The 18,956-nt window shown below is 39.5% G+C and overlaps 1 protein-coding gene across 7 annotated transcripts; it reads right to left on the minus strand.

Moving 5' to 3' along the window:
* Window positions 1-4,364: 4,364 nt before the first annotated feature.
* LOC124126523 (mucin-5AC-like) lies at window positions 4,365-18,572 on the minus strand. 7 transcript variants are annotated; one of them, XM_048380999.1, is made up of 15 exons: window positions 18,439-18,572; window positions 16,828-16,889; window positions 12,497-12,787; window positions 11,621-11,920; window positions 11,158-11,457; window positions 10,411-10,710; window positions 9,663-9,962; window positions 9,200-9,499; window positions 8,452-8,751; window positions 7,704-8,003; window positions 7,099-7,398; window positions 6,574-6,753; window positions 5,837-5,875; window positions 5,003-5,054; window positions 4,365-4,972 (listed from the first exon to the last, which is right to left on the minus strand). In XM_048380999.1, the coding sequence occupies exons 2-15, from the start codon at window positions 16,877-16,879 to the stop codon at window positions 4,807-4,809; spliced, it is 3,180 nt and encodes a 1,059-aa protein (XP_048236956.1). In that variant the 5' UTR covers window positions 16,880-16,889; window positions 18,439-18,572; the 3' UTR covers window positions 4,365-4,806. The 7 variants fall into 7 exon arrangements, with proteins under 7 accessions (XP_048236956.1, XP_048236959.1, XP_048236955.1 ...); XM_048381002.1 differs by lacking the exon at window positions 5,837-5,875; XM_048380998.1 differs by having other exon boundaries at window positions 4,365-5,054.
* Between the last annotated feature and the right edge of the window lie 384 nt (window positions 18,573-18,956).

The following is an 18,956-nucleotide window of genomic DNA, read 5'->3' on the forward strand; positions in this document are numbered from 1 at the left end:
TCAGTTACCCATATTTAGTGTATCATACCCTTCTAAGGGTCGGGTAGCCTAGTGGTTAGGCATTCGCTGTTCACGCCGAAGACCCGGGTTCGATACCCCACATGGGTAATGTGTGAAGCCCATTTGTGGTGTCCCCCGCTGTGATCTAACTAGAATATTGCTAAAAGCGGCGTAAAACCTCACTCACTCACTCACTCACTCACTCACTCACTCACTCACTCACTCACCTGATTAGATAGCAGAACCCTTTTTATCTCTGCTGACAACATATGGATCTGCCGAACTTGCCGATATCACCAGTCAAATCTTACTATTTCCTTTATCGGATCAAAGAGATTAATGTTAATTGATTTGTAATCAACGACCCTTGTCAATGTTTACATTCCACTGGAGCCAGTCATGTCACCTATGGAGTCCCCAGAGAGGTTATCTGGAGTATCAACAATATCACGAGCAAGTCACGGAAGGAAGGTGAATCGATTCCTCTGAGGTCACTATTCGCAGAACAGAGTCGCGGTTCCAGGACACGCGAGTCTTGTGTTCGAACCCCAGATTTGACCTGACTATGATTCTTGATTCATCAGCACCACCAGTGCTCATAGAATACGTTGGTATACTTGGATTATATATTAACAAGGATTGGCGATATTAAAAAAGCAGGGCGGTCGGGTAGCCTTGTGGTTAAAGCGTTCGCTCGTCACGCCGAAGACCCAGGTTCGATTCCCGACATGTGTACAATCTGTAAAGCCCATTTCTGGTGTCCCCCGCCGTGATATTGCTGGAATATTGCTAAAGCCAAACTCACTCACTACTAGAAAAGCTCATAGGCAACGCCCCCTTTGAGCTTTTTACTGCAAATGTAAGAACTATAATAATCGCTTAACCGATGACAAGACTCGCTCCTGAATGTCCCGTCTACTCGTAAGTTAACATCTATAAAGGTGTTTGGTATAGTTTCTGAACTATGTTTTGATGAGGCTCTACCCCTTTCTCCATTCGAAGTTGGTGAGAAAAGAAGCTACTTGTTTGGACGATCTCTGTTGACCCAACCTAGGTCGGATGCACACTGATTATATGCATAATTCATAAAGGTGATGTGAAGCGCATATTCCACATGTATCCCACATGCGATCCTGCGAAATTAAACAGTTGCACCCTCTCTTGGGAAAATGGCGGAGGTCCTGTTAGCCCACCTGGCTAAATCAAACCAGCATCGAGGTTTAATGCATGAGTGAATGATTGTGGTTTTACGCCGCTTTTAGCGATATTCCAGCAATATCACGGCATTGTGCCCATGTAGGGAATCGAGCCCGGGTCTTTAGCGTGGTGAGCGAATTTTAATACATGAACTGTCAACACTATCATTTGTTTGATTGTGTGTTGGTTGTCAAGTGACATCATGAGCATCGATTTACGCAATTTGGATACGATAAGCAGGTCATCTAGCCTGACCACCTGATCCCGTTAGTCGCCTCCAACGACAAGCATGGGCTGCGCACATTTTTTCAAGGAGGCACGCAGCGATCTACATGTATTCTATATATGAATAAATGATCAGTGAGCATAGTTCATTAAGCAAACATTTAGTGCCATTTTCAAGATTCCTTAACTCTTAGTCGGAAACACTTACTTGCTGAACTGACAACCAGTCTAATGCAGCTCGTTGGGGACATATCCCTGCATTCTTTGGATTTTTTTAAATTATAGTTTTACTTATATAGTTTTTTATACGAGCGAGTACCTATGCAAAGCTAGACAAGAAAAACAGTACGTATATATTTTATTTGTAAATGCTTTTATTTATCATTACGGGGCGGTCGGGTAGCCTAGTGGTTAAAGCGTTCGCTCGTCACGCCGAAGAACCGGGTTCGATTCCCGACATGGGTACAATGTGTGAAGCCCATTTCTGGTGTCCCCCGCCGTGATATTGCTGGAATATTGCTAAAAGCGGCGTAAAACCATACTCACTCACTATTTATCATTACGACAATTTTTACTGCTAATTTGATCTACATCATAAAAAGTTCAGTCAGACCACTAGCAAGGAGTGTTTTAAGGTCTTGAACCAAGACATTGACAGGCCTGTCATCCCGTCCCTTCAAGTAAGCTTATGGGTTGTAGACTTACACAGTGAGCACATCAGTTTTACGTTTATACATGCGTTTGGTTTGCCAATCAAATAATCATAAAAAGGGCCATATTATTATTATATCATACATTTATATATACCCGGTACTAGCATCAGCTCAAATGCGGTTTTATTTGTTCCCCGACCAGTGGATCCGTTCGCATTCCAGTTATCATTCTCAACTCCCTGGGGATCATACAACCCAAACTGCCCAAGGGCGCTTGAAGGTTTTTACACCCACCTCACAGAACCCATTCCCTGCTGGGTGAACAGAGGCACATTTGAACTAAGTCACTTGCCCAGGGTGACACCACACGTTTTGACACTTGTATTTCGGGTGTATGTACCTATTCGTGTTTCCACCTTCTGGTCATCTACCATCGGACGAGTGGGTTGTTTTGAGTGCACAGGGTGTATATACTGTATACTAGGGGTAGTGACAACACTGTAAAGACCTGTAAACATTGTTGGTCCCAAGGCTGAAAAACGACCCGGTCAGTATAGAGGGATACGGTCTCAGCACCGCTGGGCACCCACTCCGCCTCCATATATATTGCGCTATATTTCCACAGCACTTACATTGTAGGTAGGTCATGTTCAAAGTGCTACATTCTTATTTCCCCGGTTAATCGATCAGTGTGCACTCGATTATCATTCCCTGTTCCCTCAAGGGTAGACGTGTGTTTTAACACATAAGAAAACTCTAATGCTGAAAAAATGGTGGACATAATTTGTTTATTAACAATGTTCTTGTTGGTGTGTATAACGTGATGTCTGGTGATTAAATGAGAAGTAAAGAGTCTGAATGTTTCAACTATAGAAACAGGAGATGGTCATAAGAGTGGTTTTTTGGTCAAATAAGAAGTTAAAGGCTGATGACCAGAAGAATGTGGCAGTTATTTGAGACAAGACTATTTGTGTTCTGAAAGAAACATTTTCTTACATTTGTTGACCACATACTTATCTGGCCCAGTGTCAATGAAAGGTAAAGGCATAATCATCAAACTGATTGTGATTTCATTTTTTGTTTTGTCTGAGAGCGTTTCATAATGAGAGTTGGCATTATGTTTTAAGATTTGTGTTCTGAAAGAAACATTTACTTCCATGTTTTGACCACATACTTATCTGTCTCAGTGTCAATGAAAGGTAAAGGCATAATAAGCATACTGATTGTGATTTCATATATTTTTTTTGTCTGAGAGTGTTTCATAATGAGAGTTGGCATTATATAATGGTTTAAGATTTGTGTTCTGAAAGAAACATTTACTTCCATGTTTTGACCACCTACTTATCTGACGCAGTGTCAATGAAAGATAAAGGCATAATCATCATACTGATTGGGATTTCAGTTTTTGCCTTGACTAAGACTGTTTCATAATGTTGGCATTATGTTTTAAGTTTTCAGACGAAGAACGTTAACATTATTCAGCTGCAATCGGTTATTTTATCTGATTTGGGGTGTATGTTTTGTTAAACCAAGAGGCGATTGCAAGAGGCCAGCACTAGATAAGCAGTCCGGGAGATGCCTACACGGCAGCTCTCTATTAGGAAAAATACAGAAAGCTACACTGAGAAACTACTGAAACAGTTTTCTCATACGGATTGTTCCAAATACGCCTGTTTCTATTGAACCACTTGTTGCGGTTGTGGTTTTTTAAATGTTCTCTGACAATATAGAGATAAGCACTTCATTTAAGAACTTACTATTTAAGTTTTGCATTTATAGGTTCTACTACACCAAATCAGAACCAGTTTGGACAGTGCGGTTTTCGTAGGGAGCCTTCAGTGTAGATCGAGAGATATCTGCAGGCTGTGATTGGAGGATATTCTGTAAGATTTTTATGTCTTTCAAATGTACATCCATCCAGTTATTAAAACAGACCATGTTTTTCTATATTTAGTACTGTCTTTTTCAACATGATGACTTATGCTGAACGCGACCACAGCTATTTTCAAGTAGGTGACATTTGGTGCGAAACTGGGGGTGGTGTGTTTAGCTTCCGGTACTCGGAAAAGGAGCTGACTAAGCTAGTCATTTTTATTTTTTTATTGCTGCTCTAAGGCCAAACTGTGCACACACATACAGGTAATAGCTGTTGAATGCTTAGGTATTTAAAAAAAGTCCTTGTTTTAGCCCCTTAATGCCGAGCGCCAGACAGGGTAACAACAAGTACCATCTTTTGGTATGACGCGGTTGGGGATCGAACTCCGGACCTTCCGCTCTCCGGGCGGACGCTTTACCACTAGACCACGGAGGCGGTCTCATAATAAAGAAGTTGACATCCATATATTCTCTTTCTTATGTGTATCACTTCTAAATGTCTTTCAAAGACCTCATATATACATGCATGATAAAGAATTTTGGAGACCCTAAATATTTATCGTTACTTTTGTTTATATTTTTTTTTATGATTTTGCAAACACGAAACTACTTTTTAGTCGCAAATACAAGGGGTGGTGACCCGTCCCTGTGTGTTAGGTATAGAGAATTTACGTTTAAAGGTTAACATTTGTAATGAAATAATTTTATTTTCTACTCAAAAAGTATATGATAAATAGGTTATTCCATGTGTCTCGTGATATATCATGCTTCTCTCATCCCGCCACTCAATGAGAGAAACAAATTTCACTCGACACATGAAATATCTTCTATATATTTCTTGTGGTCATCAGGAAGTTTATAAACCTGTTTGCTTTTGTGACATACGGTACGTGTGGTATTTCCTGCGACAGCATACAATAATGATGATGATGATGATGAGAAATACGATGAGAAGCAGAACAATAACAATGATCAAAGTAGTGTGTGTCAATGATGTCGTTTCAGTTACAGTTGGTGGCGACCTCGTCTCTGGAGTGACGGTTGGTGGCGACCTCGTCTCTGGAGTGACGGTTGGAGAGGACACGCCGACGGACTTCGTGAGTTCTAAACAAAGGAATGGTGCATGAAATGATGTATATTAGTAAAACACGTTAACTTGAAAAACAAACACAATTTTAACTTGATGGTTCTGAATGGGCGAACGCTGGGCTTCTACTCGAAACTAACGTAATAAAACATGCATTTGTATTTAAAGAAAGGTTCACAATGAATAACATCCACTAGTACTGTTGAATCTTACATGACTTATTTGTTCCATTAATTTGACCGACTTTAGCTTTTAAACATCGCTGCTCGTATTGTGAGTAGTCATCGGTAAAAAAGAATAAGAACAATTGAAAAGTCCTTAAATTAGCCTTACTGTACACAACGATTAAGTAGTATATCATATAGTCAGCACTTTCAATACGCTGAAATACATTGGTTAAATGCTGTTTGCCGCAGGGGATTTAATTACTTCTGGGAAATTGAATAAGCTAATACTATGAATTGAAAATTACGTAATTTTTTTAAACAATGTCATTCAGAGTTTCGTGCGAAGAATGTAACTGCTATTTGACTTAAAAAACCGTTACGAATACAAAGTCTAGAGAGGTTTGACATGAAGCGGTGTCTCAAAAGAATCTAAGCAATGTCGTATATTCACATCAATAATTGAAATTTGCGATTGTAAAAAGTGTTATCTTTTATTGAAATGAATGAATATAGCGAACCAGCAAAATGTATTTGATGGAAACAAACAATATCTCTTTCCAGGTCAGTAGAAACAAACAATCATTATAACCCAATGAATGGATATGAATGTGTTATGGACGTTAGATATACACCGGTAGCGGCAGGCGATCCAGCTTGTGTCAACGGACCAGCTGAAAATGTATTTCTCATACCATTAAACTGGAAAGCAATGATTGAAATATCTCGTTTCACACTGGGAGACAGTAAAGATATAAATCAGTTGTCTTCCTACACAAATTCTATGTCATTTCAATGTCATACATTATCATAATACATTTTGATGAACACAGAAGTTTAGCTAAATCTATGTAATTACAGCTTATATACTTTAGTCATTGAAATAAATTATCAATATTTCGAGAATATTTTTCACATTGCCCTAATAAATTCTGAAAATATGTGGAATGTGGAATATATCAGATATGAAACATATTCAAATATTTATATATGTTGTTATGAGTTTTCTGTATATGCCTGCAATGTTACTTGAAGGATGAACTAGTTTTAGAGAATAATGTATATTCCTATGCTTGTTATCGGAAACTGTTGATTGTCAGGATCCCGTTGAGGAGACAACTCGTGAATATAATATAATAAAGTTATGTTCCAGTCAAAGGAAAAGACACCATACATGTGATTATTTGCAGGTAATAATTATCTCAATTGTCAAAATAGTTTCAACCATGATAAAAGTTATTGATATGATCTTTCTACTGTCTGTAGAGACGTTTGTCAAGTTCATTTAAAGATACCAGAACTTTTTTGAACATTTTGTGTCGCTAAAAATATATAAACATTCTGTTGATCACTCATAAGTTTCATGACGTACTTGTCGATGTCGTTGATGGCTCTGTAGTAGGGGTAGCAGCCGTTGGGGTGGTGGAAGGAAGAACAGTGGTAGTAGGTGAAGTTGTTGTTGTTGTTGTTGTTGTTGTTGTTGTTGTTGTTGTTGTTGTAGGAGTAGTAGTAGGAGACGTTGCTGTTGTAGGAGTTGTTGGTGATGGAAGAACTAACGAATACAAACAATCAGTATGATGCAATTTACCTCTGCTTTCCAGAGGTTTGACAGATTCTGCTGGGTAAAACGTTTATGGAAGAAGTTTCTGAAGCTCCATAAGATTACACATGTAGATCTGTTTTAAGAGACAAACTTGTTTCTTTACACACAGACAAAATACTTTAATTTAGTAAAGGATTGACCGTGTATTTATTTCGGTTCATTGAGGTATGAATCGAAAAACCGATGTGCAAACTGTATGAATCCGCAAAGCGGATTCTTACAAAGGTTTGCACATCGGAGTTCTGGGGGTCTTATGAAGAATTAGAAACCTACCGTTCACTTTATAAAGCCTACCTTTAAGTTTATCAATACCACCACAGGTGAGTGATGTGCTGGTGTTGTCACAGATGTAGGTAACACTGACATCGCCTAGATGATCAGCTGTCACAATAAAGGAGGTGGTTAGGGCAGTGTTCATGATGTTGTCCGTTGTCAGGTTCTGTAACAATACGGCTTGGATGCCTCCAGTGGTCAGAACAAATCCAGCTTGTTGCGAACAGTAGACGTTCCTAATGTCCACAGTCAGGGTGAGATTTGTCCCAGGTTCCAGTGCGTTGGTGTCTGTGTCACTGCTGATGTTGCACTGTGGTGGGGCTGGTTGTAAACAGCAACATTAGTATATTGTGTAGCTACCGTTGACATCCAATGATTAGCCTTGTTTGATACACAAAAACATAACGAACAAAATAAAAATAAAAATATATATACCAATACCAATAACAAAATATTAATTGTGAAAACTATGCAAACGTAACATTATGATACTTACAGCACACACGCACACGCACACGCACACGCACACACACACACACACACACACACACACACACACACACACACACACACACACATGGCTTTTTAGCATTCTTTTATCAAATGGATTATTGCCCCAAACCCACCTTTGAACAGTTCTTGAACGCCAGTACACGTCAGATTCAGAGTTCTGTCACATACAAAGGTCAACGTGACGTCTCCTAGTCTCCTGATGTCAACACTGACTGTTTTGTTGACCGATAGGTCAGATACATGACTGACTTTGTGTGCTGCCCTCAACTCGTCTGTCACATGACCTGTCGTCAGATTAAACCCAGTCTCTTGGGGACAGTAGTAGTTCTTGATGTCCACAGTCAGAGTGAGATTTGTACCAAGCCCTAGTGTGTTGGTGTCTGTGTCACTTCTGACGTCACACTGAGGAGGACCTGGTTATTTAAAACTAACAGTTCATAAAATTCATTTGGAAAATATTAAATATTTTTAATTAATAAAGGTAGAGAATTTATGGATGTTAACTATAGAAGTTGACATTCAGAAATTCTCTTCCTTATGTGTATCACTTCTAAATGCCTTTCAAAGACTTGATCTCAATTATTATTTTACTAAATATTTAGTCTATTCATACATTTTGACTAACAGAATATGATGTTGATATCAAACTTTGACTTAAATTTAAAGACATACAAACGAAACGAATCATCTGAAACGTGTGTCACACTGTAGATTGAACACAAAGTTAGAGAATTTTATGTTTTCAAATGAAATGAAATTTATAAGATGAATAAACATCAAACAGTTAATACAGTTATACATTAAACCGTAATAACAACAAACAACATTGATATGAAACAGGATGTGTACAATCCAACTCACTTTTGAACAGTTCTTGAACGCCATTACACGTCAGATTCCAGGTTCTGTCACATACAAAGGTCAACGTGACGTCTCCTAGTCTCCTGATGTCAACACTGACTGTTTTGTTGACCGATAGGTCAGATACCTGACTGACTTTGTGTGCTGCCCTCAACTCGTCTGTCACATGACCTGTCGTCAGATTAAACCCAGTCTCTTGGGGACAGTAGTAGTTCTTGATGTCAACAGTCAGAGTGAGATTTGTACCAGGCACTAGTGTGTTGGTGTCTGTGTCACTTCTGACGTCACAATGAGGAGGACCTGGTTATTTAAAACAAACAGTTCATAATATTCATTTGGAAAATATTAAATATTTTTAATTAATAAAGGTAGAGAATTTATGGATGTTAACTATAGAAGTTGACATTCAGAAATTCTCTTCCTTATGTGTATCACTTCTAAATGCCTTTCAAAGACTTGATCTCAATTATTATTTTACTAAATATTTAGTCTATTCATACATTTTGACTAACAGAATATGATGTTGATATCAAACTTTGATTTAAATTTAAAGATATACAAACGAAACGAATCATCTGAAAGGTGTGTCACACTGTAGATTGAACACAAAGTTAGAGAATTTTATGTTTTCAAATGAAATGAAATTTATAAGATGAATAAACATCAAACAGTTAATACAGTTATACATTAAACCGTAATAACAACAAACAACATTGATATGAAACAGGATGTGTACAATCCAACTCACTTTTGAACAGTTTTTGAACGCCAGTACACGTCAGATTCAGTGTTCTGTCACATACATAGTTCAACGTGACGTCTCCTAGTCTCCTGATGTCAACACTGACTGTTTTGTTGACCGATAGGTCAGATACATGACTGACTTTGTGTGTTGCCCTCAACTCGTCTGTCACATGACCTGTCGTCAGATAAAACCCAGTCTCTTGGGGACAGTAGTAGTTCTTGATGTCAACAGTCAGAGTGAGATTTGTACCAGGCACTAGTGTGTTGGTGTCTGTGTCACTTCTGACGTCACACTGAGGAGGACCTGGTTATTTTAAACAAACAGTTGATAAAACTTTCTTTCAGAAAATGTTAAATATATCTCAAATATTATTTGATTGATGAATGTTAAACAAAATGTAAACAAAGTCCAAGCACCAACATACCAGAATAAATGTATAGGGATAAGGGTTTAAAGCAAAACTCACTTTTTATCAACTTTTTAACACCGTCACAAAGTAGATTCCAGCGCTTGCCACACAAAAAGGTCAGTGTTAAATCTCCCAGTCTTGTGACATCAACATTGAATGTTTGGTTGACGATGTCGGTTGATACACCAGTGACGTTGTGTTTCGCCACCAACTCTTCAGTCATAACACCAGTCGTCAGATTAAACCCAGTCTCTTGGGGACAGTAGTAGTTCTTGATGTCAACAGTCAGAGTGAGATTTGTACCAAGCCCTAGTGTGTTGGTGTCTGTGTCACTTCTGACGTCACACTGAGGAGGACCTGGTTATTTAAAACTAACAGTTCATAAAATTCATTTGGAAAATATTAAATATTTTTAATTAATAAAGGTAGAGAATTTATGGATGTTAACTATAGAAGTTGACATTCAGAAATTCTCTTCCTTATGTGTATCACTTCTAAATGCCTTTCAAAGACTTGATCTCAATTATTATTTTACTAAATATTTAGTCTATTCATACATTTTGACTAACAGAATATGATGTTGATATCAAACTTTGACTTAAATTTAAAGATATACAAACGAAACGAATCATCTGAAACGTGTGTCACACTGTAGATTGAACACAAAGTTAGAGAATTTTATGTTTTCAAATGAAATGAAATTTATAAGATGAATAAACATCAAACAGTTAATACAGTTATACATTAAACCGTAATAACAACAAACAACATTGATATGAAACAGGATGTGTACAATCCAACTCACTTTTGAACAGTTTTTGAACGCCATTACACATCAGATTCAGAGTTTTGCCACATACATAGTTCAACGTAACGTCTCCTAGTCTCCGGATGTCAACACTGACTGTTTTGTTGACCGATAGGTCAGATACATGACTGACTTTGTGTGCTGCCCTCAGCTCGTCTGTCACATGACCTGTCGTCAGATTAAACCCAGTCTCTTGGGGACAGTAGTAGTTCTTGATGTCCAAACTCAGAGTGAGATTTGTACCGAGCACTAGTGTGTTGGTGTCTGTGTCACTGCTGATGTCACAATGAGGAGGACCTGGTTATTTAAAACAAACAGTTCATAAAATTCGTTTGGAAAATATTAAATATTTTTTAACTATTAAGGTAAGGATTTTTTGGATGTTAACTATAGAAGTTGACATTCATAATTCTCTTCCTTATGTGTATCACTTCTAAATGCCTTTCAAAGACTTGATCTAAATTATTATTTTACTAAATATTTAGTCTATTCATACATTTTGACTATCAGAATATGATGTTGATATCAAATTTCGACATAAATTGAAAGATATACAAAGGAAAAGAATCATCTGAAAGGTGTGTCACACTGTAGATTGAACACAAAGTTAGAGAATTTTATGTTTTCAAATGAAATGAAATTTATAAAATTAATTAACATCAAACAGTTAATACAGTTATACATTAAACCGTAATAACAACAAACAACATTGATATGAAACAGGATGTGTACAATCGAACTCACTTTTGAACAGTTCGTGAACGCCATTACACGTCAGATTCAGAGTTTTGCCACATACATAGTTCAACGTAACGTCTCCTAGTCTCCTGATGTCAACACTGACTGTTTTGTTGACCGATAGGTCAGATACATGACTGACTTTGTGTGTTGCCCTCAACTCGTCTGTCACATGACCTGTCGTCAGATTAAACCCAGTCTCTTGGGGACAGTAGTAGTTCTTGATGTCCACAGTCAGAGTGAGATTTGTACCAAGCCCTAGTGTGTTGGTGTCTGTGTCACTTCTGACGTCACACTGAGGAGGACCTGGTTATTTAAAACAAACAGTTGATAAAACTTTCTTTCAGAAAATTTAAATTTCTCTCAAATATTATTTTATTGATGAATGTTAAACCATAATGTAAACAAATTCAAAGTACCAACATATTAGAATAAATGTATAGGGATAAGGGTTTAAAGCAAAACTCACTTTTTATTAACTTTTTAACACCGTCACAAAGGAAATTCCAGCGCTTGCCACACAAAAAGGTCAGTGTTAAATCTCCCAGTCTTGTGACATCAACATTGAATGTTTGGTTGACGATGTCGGTTGATACACCAGTGACGTTGTGTTTCGCCACCAACTCGTCAGTCACAGCACCAGTCGTGAGATCAAAGCCAGTCTCCACAGAACAGTAGTAGTGGGTGATGTTTACTGTCAGAGTCAGCTGTGCTCCAGGTTCCAGGGAGTTGGTGTCCTCGTCACTGCGGACGCTACACTGTGGGAGCCCTGGTAATATGACATTCAGCCATTAGAGGACACCATTCACATGGGAGGATTAACTTACATGTGCCAAGTTCAACTGTCATATAATGGCAGTATTATTATGTTTTAGCATTTTGGTTATCACAAGTTAAAGTGCAATATCAATGTGCATACGATCTGAATGAAACCAAGTTCGATTCTAGCATAATTAAGCTCAGGTGCAGTCTGGTGTCTCCAGGAACGGCACATCTTGAGCTCTGGGGAATCAGTGTGCGATGCACGTCTCACGTGTACGTTACATAACATACAATACTGTATATCCTAATACATATTTGTTCATCATAATAGAGTAGGTTCATGTTAATACTATGAACGCGTCTGCTATAAAGTTGTAATAACTTAAACGTGATTAAGTGGATAGGAAAACATTCCTTCAATTTTGCTGCTATTAGCTGATTTACAATGTATTTTTACATTCGTTTTCATGTACACGAGCAGGGAGAGAGGGGGGAGAGAGAGAGAGGAAAAGACAGGGAGAGAGAGAGGGAAGAGAGAGAGGCGGAGAGACAGGGGAAGAGAGAGACATAAACGTATACTTACCAGCTGCACAAAGCACACACACTCTGACAGCGACGGCTCCAACCTTATTTGCATTCACTAGTCCCCATGCGCCAACGTCAGCCATCGTCAGACTATCTATAGTAAGTGTGGCGTGTGTGTCATTCATGGTTGCCCTGTATCCAGCAATAGGGCTGCAGCTGGGGTTGCAGGTGACGACATACCGGCCACCACTGGGACGCACCCACACAAATCCTGTGTAGTGCCTGGCACTTACAATCGTGTATTGTTTGCCGAGTTGACCCACACCTGGACACTTGGAAGGAGCAGCACCTTGGATACAAGTGAGTGAGTGAGTTGGGTTTAACGCCGCTTTTAACAGTTTTCCAGTTATAGCACGGCGTGTCAGCTGAATGTGGGAGGAAAGCCCGAAGTGATGCAGGTCTTAGACGTTTACCACTTCGGTGAAACCCACGAGCACGGGTATGGTGCTGACAAACCTAGAAACATAATCGGGGCGAACCGGGATTCGAACCCACAATCATATGTTTCTGGCGTGCCCAAGGGACGCAACTCTGCACAGCGAATTGCGGCGCCTTAGACGACTGGGCCACCCGTGCCCCCAACTTGGATACAAGTCATACATTACTATAGCATGAATGCTGTTAGGGTTACTGGTCCCTCGGTAAAACGACTGCAAATAGGTTCTAGCTAAAAAAGATTTTTGGGGGGATTTCTGTCGACTTTTCTAAAAATAAATGATCAGTCAGTATAATTTTACGCCTACCGTTGCATGAAGCCAGGCAATATACATGTACATTATTCACGGAAACAATATTGTAGCAATATTCAAATAAAGTCAATTCCCCTCGAGCCAAAACAATGATGTTTCATAACTTAAAATTTGCATGGCTGGCAACGTCTTTATTTTTCAAGCAGTAGTTGCACCGAAACGTCACTCATAGTGATACATAAAAAAATGGTCATCGGCAAAACGTACTTGTTACTTTAACCACTTCACTATACAATCATACCATACGACAACAGCCTCAGTGATCTCGTCACACTGATAAGGCGCCGCGATTCGCTGTCCAGTATTGCGTCCCTTGGGCACGCCAGAAACCTATGATTGTGGGTTCGAATCCCGGTTCGCCCGATTATGGTTTTAGGTTTGAAAGCACCTTCCCTGTGCTTTTGGGTTTCACCGAAGTGGTAAACGTCTGAGACCTGCATCTCTTCGGGCTTTCCTTCCACATTAAGCTGACACGCCGCGATATCACTGGGAAAGTGTTAAATCCGGCCGAGTCATACAAAAAGACTTTAAAAGATTGTACCTGTTTGTACCCTGTCTGGCGCTCGGCATTAAGGGGCTAAAACAAGGACTGGTCGGCTCGGAGTCAGTATACTGTGTCTGAGTGGGGTATGTTAAACTGCGGCATGGTATCTTAGTGAGCTAGCACTATAAATCGGCATCAGTCCGGACTAGTACAAACAGCCACGCACACACATACACGCGCATGCATGTCGCAATAATCTTGGACGCGACGTTAAACCCAATTTCACCTCACTTTATATATCACTGTATAGTATCATCAACAAGTTTTGGTTGTTTGTTTGTTTGTTTGTTTGTTTAACGCCGCACTCAGCAATATTCCAGCTATATGACGGTGGTCTGTAAATAATCGAGTCTGGACCAGACAATCCAGTGATTGACATCATGAGCATCGATCCACGTAATTGGGATCGATGACATGTATCCTCCCTTACGACAAGCATAGTCGCATTTTATAGCAAGCATGGGTTGCTGAAGATCTATTCTACCACGGATTTTCACAGTTCCATGGTACTAGGTGTTAGGGAAAAGGCCCGCATATTCTGCCCCACCGGTGGCAACCGTCACGAAAACATGTAAAGGAAAGCCATATGTTCGCCAAAACAAACACGGGCAAATACTACAAGTTAAAATAAATCATTACATTAGCATGACGTCTGCCATATCGTGACAAGTTTTGAATTTATGTCATACAAACACATTGTGGTCAAAAGCTTATGTAATGACTTGTAATATATCACGGAGTGAAACACTAATTTTAGAATAGTAAAAAGATCACACTATAACATGACGACACAATCTAAACACGGGTGATATATTACATGCAACCATGTCAGGCCACCGTTATAGGGCGGCGGCGACTGACGGTACATCTTCCACTTGCATTTTCCTCCAGTAGTGACACAGTCCCTTTAGTAGGTGCTTAATCTGGAACTTGACCCCATGATCCTAGGGTTCTGGCAACGCCCTAGGGAAACAGCACTTCACTAAAACTGTTGATGTCAGATACAGATGACAGTATTCACGTGTCCGTATCATACCAAGTATGTTAACGACACGAGCGCAGATATTCTGATATTTCCCGTGCGAGAGGGGGAGTACAATATTCTGATAAGCATTTTCCTTTACAACTGTAAATATAAAAACACTGTACTTTGTTTCGCGAACGCTGGCGGACACTCTGTTCTGTCACACGCATCGAACGTGCGTTTTTTTTGGAGAAAAACTAGTTTCAAACAGTTTCAAATCTTTGGACCAATATCAACGTCAGGGTCCCGTTCGACAAGCGATCCCACGCTACGACGTCATACAATGTATGTCGATGTTGAAGTATGGGAGTTACGATCATCTTAAGGCTAAGAATGCTTTGTGGATAAAATGACCAGTCCGAGTTCGGTTGAGTACATCAGTAGATGTGAACCTACATTCACGTCGAAAACTTGTTATTACATCTGGGTCGGTGGGGTAGTCTTGTGGTTATTGCAGGAATACTGCTAAACGCGGCGTAAAACCATACTCAGTCACTGTTATTACATCTGGGTCGATTGGGTAGTCTAGTGGTTATTGCAGGAATACTGCTAAACGCGGCGTAAAACCATACTCAGTCACTGTTATTACATCTGGGTCGGTGGGGTAGTCTTGTGGTTATTGCTGGAATACTGCTAAACGCGGCGTAAAACCATACTCAGTCACTGTTATTACATCTGGGTCGGTGGGGTAGTCTTGTGGTTATTGCAGGAATACTGCTAAACGCGGCGTAAAACCATACTCAGTCACTGTTATTACATCTGGGTCGGTGGGGTAGTCTTGTGGTTATTGCTGGAATACTGCTAAACGCGGCGTAAAACCATACTCAGTCACTGTTATTACATCTGGGTCGGTGGGGTAGTCTTGTGGTTATTGCTGGAATACTGCTAAACGCGGCGTAAAACCATACTCAGTCACTGTTATTACATCTATGTTATCAGGATGAACACGTTACACCGCGAACAACACCGTTATTCGTGGCAATTTCATTACTGGACCTTGGGCAGTTGATAGTTATATTGATAACAAATAAAGCAACAAAACCCCTATACCCATATCCAATAGAAATCTCTGCATGAAGCAGAGTCGACAGTACGATTCCGACTATATCATGAGCATGTGTCTATGAAGCGTTATAAAACAATGATGACACCGGTAGCAGCATCATGGCTCAGCGGTGGCTTCCATCGAAACACATGCAAAGGCAAGTCAATTGTTCACCTAAAAAAACCACAGGATCATATGCTACAAGTCAAAATAGGGTCATGCAACATAGATCATTAATTTTGTCACTGATGCGTCAAAATTGGAAATGTCCTGCACATGTTCTCGACGTTTTGAAAGCTTTACTGAGGCCTTAAAGACATCTCGTGTATACCAGAGAAAACATAGATTGGTCAAATTCTGAACTAGATGATGTGCATGATGTAGTAAGGCGTGGAAGCTGATTGTGTCATGGAAGTAGTGAATGGAGGGATCGGAAATAAGGTCCCTCGTGGCACGGTGTCGTTCGTCAGACCAGAAGGAATCGTTATTGATACTTTGTGTTTATATATTTAAGCATATTACAATAATAAGAAAATTCTTAACCAGAAAAATGATTTAGTTTAGTTTACTGAAACAATGTTATTGTTGCTCGCGACAGCGTACATTCTGAACTGCAGTAGTAAATTTTCAGCACATAGTAAACTTTTATGAATGAAAAAAGTAGTGATTTGTGGAAGCGAGGCTCAGGTCAATATCAACCAATCATTATTAAGGAATCTTCCCTCGAGAAACGATATGACCATTGGGCACATATGTTTGTTTTTTTATGAAGCCCGAAATGCTTGACTCTCGTAGGTAGTAAATCCCTATATGTTGTTGAGGGGTCTATGGCGGCCGAGCGGTGTATAGCGTCGTGTGTTAAGCAATATTAAGGGAAAATAGTTGCATGTTTCAAAGAAAATTACAGCAACAATGAAGCGAGAAGTGCGTTTAAGCACTGCAACAGTGGCAACAATTTTCTGCTTACCACAGATGATAGAAGAAATTAGTACAGTAATCACTGGCACGTGGTTCCTCATGTTGATATGTCTACAAATAAAATAAAATCATCAACAATAAAAAACAGCTATTTTGACAGGTGTACAAAACTAGACCCATAACTTAACACGATGTTCCTCAAGTGAAAAATCATATTATCCATAACCATGTAACCAACTTCATAAGCTTGATCGCTCAAACACTGTTTGCATTGCACTCTTTGTGTCATGGGTGTAACACCGCCCTTCCCTGTCCTTTAAGAACAAGTGGGTAAGGTTATGAGTCAAGCAACGTGTTTTGCCAACAGCGAATTGCCGTCTCTATCTGATAGAAAACTCAGAAGAACAGCAGCCGAGCCTCAGCACACACTACTTATCATCCCAAAGGATACCACAGGAGATATCGCTTGGGCGAGATCAACCGATATCTACATCAATGAAACTGCATCACAATGCTTTGCAGATCAAATGACATCCCAAATGGGTCTGCTACTGAAGCTGTTAGCGGTACTTTTTTACACTTAGACACTGCTTTTTACAGTCTACAAACTACGTCGGCAAGACTCGGAGTATTAAACTTTTATCAACTCGTTTAGATATATTTGATATCAAAAGACACGAGGATGGGACTCTCCATTTTTATTCCATATCAATGATTTCATGAAGACCAAGTTCCGTTTCCACAAACAAGTACGTTTTTTGTATCCCCCGCCGGAATAGTACCCATAAGGCTTATCGATGGGATGTGGATCAAGCACATACTTACTTTTTTCCAATACCACCTTTTTCAAAGTTATAATATCATTATATAGTTTGTATAGTTATTAGTTCAGCTGGTTACTACTTACGTTTATTTTAGTTTCAGTAGTGTAGACATTGTTATCACTGAAAGTATTGCTACTTACATAATAATGTTTATATCAACAAGCATGAACTTCTCACATCACCCGCCAATGGTATGATTTAATGAGTGCAAGACTCAAGCCCCTTACACAAAATCTGATTAACACGCTGCTAGCTGACTGGTACCTTCAGCCATTTCAGTAGCTACCTTTATTTGAACCTAAAACCAAATTGTTGACATGGAAACCAGAAATATCTTATTCCAAAATGCCAAAATAACGAAAGGCACAAGTTCTTGGCAAGGCGAATATATGTACAAAGTTTGATCAAGAATACTGGCGGGGCATAATGACCGAGTGGTTCCTATGCTGTGACCTTAACCTTCAGACACCAAAGCTCTTGCGATCAGGGCAGAACAGCATAATGTATCGTGTTTGGTGTCAATAACGTTTTTGCCCAAATTAACGCAGTGTCCTTATAAAACAAACTAGAATAGAATAGAACATAAATGTACGATACATCTATTACTCATCAATAAAACTAAAAGTCAATACCAAACGGAATGTTCTCATTCTTGTTCCTTCCACATTAAGAATAGTGTTTACATTAATAACATTTGTGACTGGTCTGTGGTGGAAAATATCCCAAACAGTTAACAGCAGTTTTGTATTTTCCCCGGAAATGCATATTTAATACATACACATGTTAAAATTATTTCGTTTTCCAGAATATATATTTGCTGATATTATTCTACTCACATCTGCGTGTCTCTACACGGACAATCGGACAATCCAGTAATTATGACTTCAGGGGCAAGTAAAACTTATGGGTGTGTCCCCTGTTTTACAGCAGGTGTGTCGTGCCATGACGCACTGCCACGCCACGCAACGAGGTATGTTAGAGTGATGGTTCGTCCAAGTAACCCCGGTACGTCCTGCAGGGGGAGGCTGGGAGAGGGTGGGGTGGGGGGGGGGGGGGGGGGGGGGGGGGGGGGTTTGGGGGGTGCAGAGAGGTGTGTGCACGGAGATAACACAAACAGTTGTCCTGGTGGCGCATAGAAAGTGGAAGTTTTACAAACAATCACTGAGTTGCTACCAACCAAACATTTGTATTGACAACAGAACTATTTCACTTATATAATCAGAGACATCCTTTACTACAAGCTGTGACACACTGGCGATACTGTTCATAACGAGATGAGCAGTTGTCATAAACTACAGTTAGTACATTTGTAACACATGTTGTTAATGACCTATGTGTCACACTGTGGTATAGT

Source organism: Haliotis rufescens, unplaced genomic scaffold (assembly GCF_023055435.1).
Source record: "Haliotis rufescens isolate VD_foot unplaced genomic scaffold, xgHalRufe1.0.p SCAF_34, whole genome shotgun sequence".
Classification (NCBI taxonomy): Eukaryota; Metazoa; Mollusca; class Gastropoda; order Lepetellida; family Haliotidae; genus Haliotis; species Haliotis rufescens.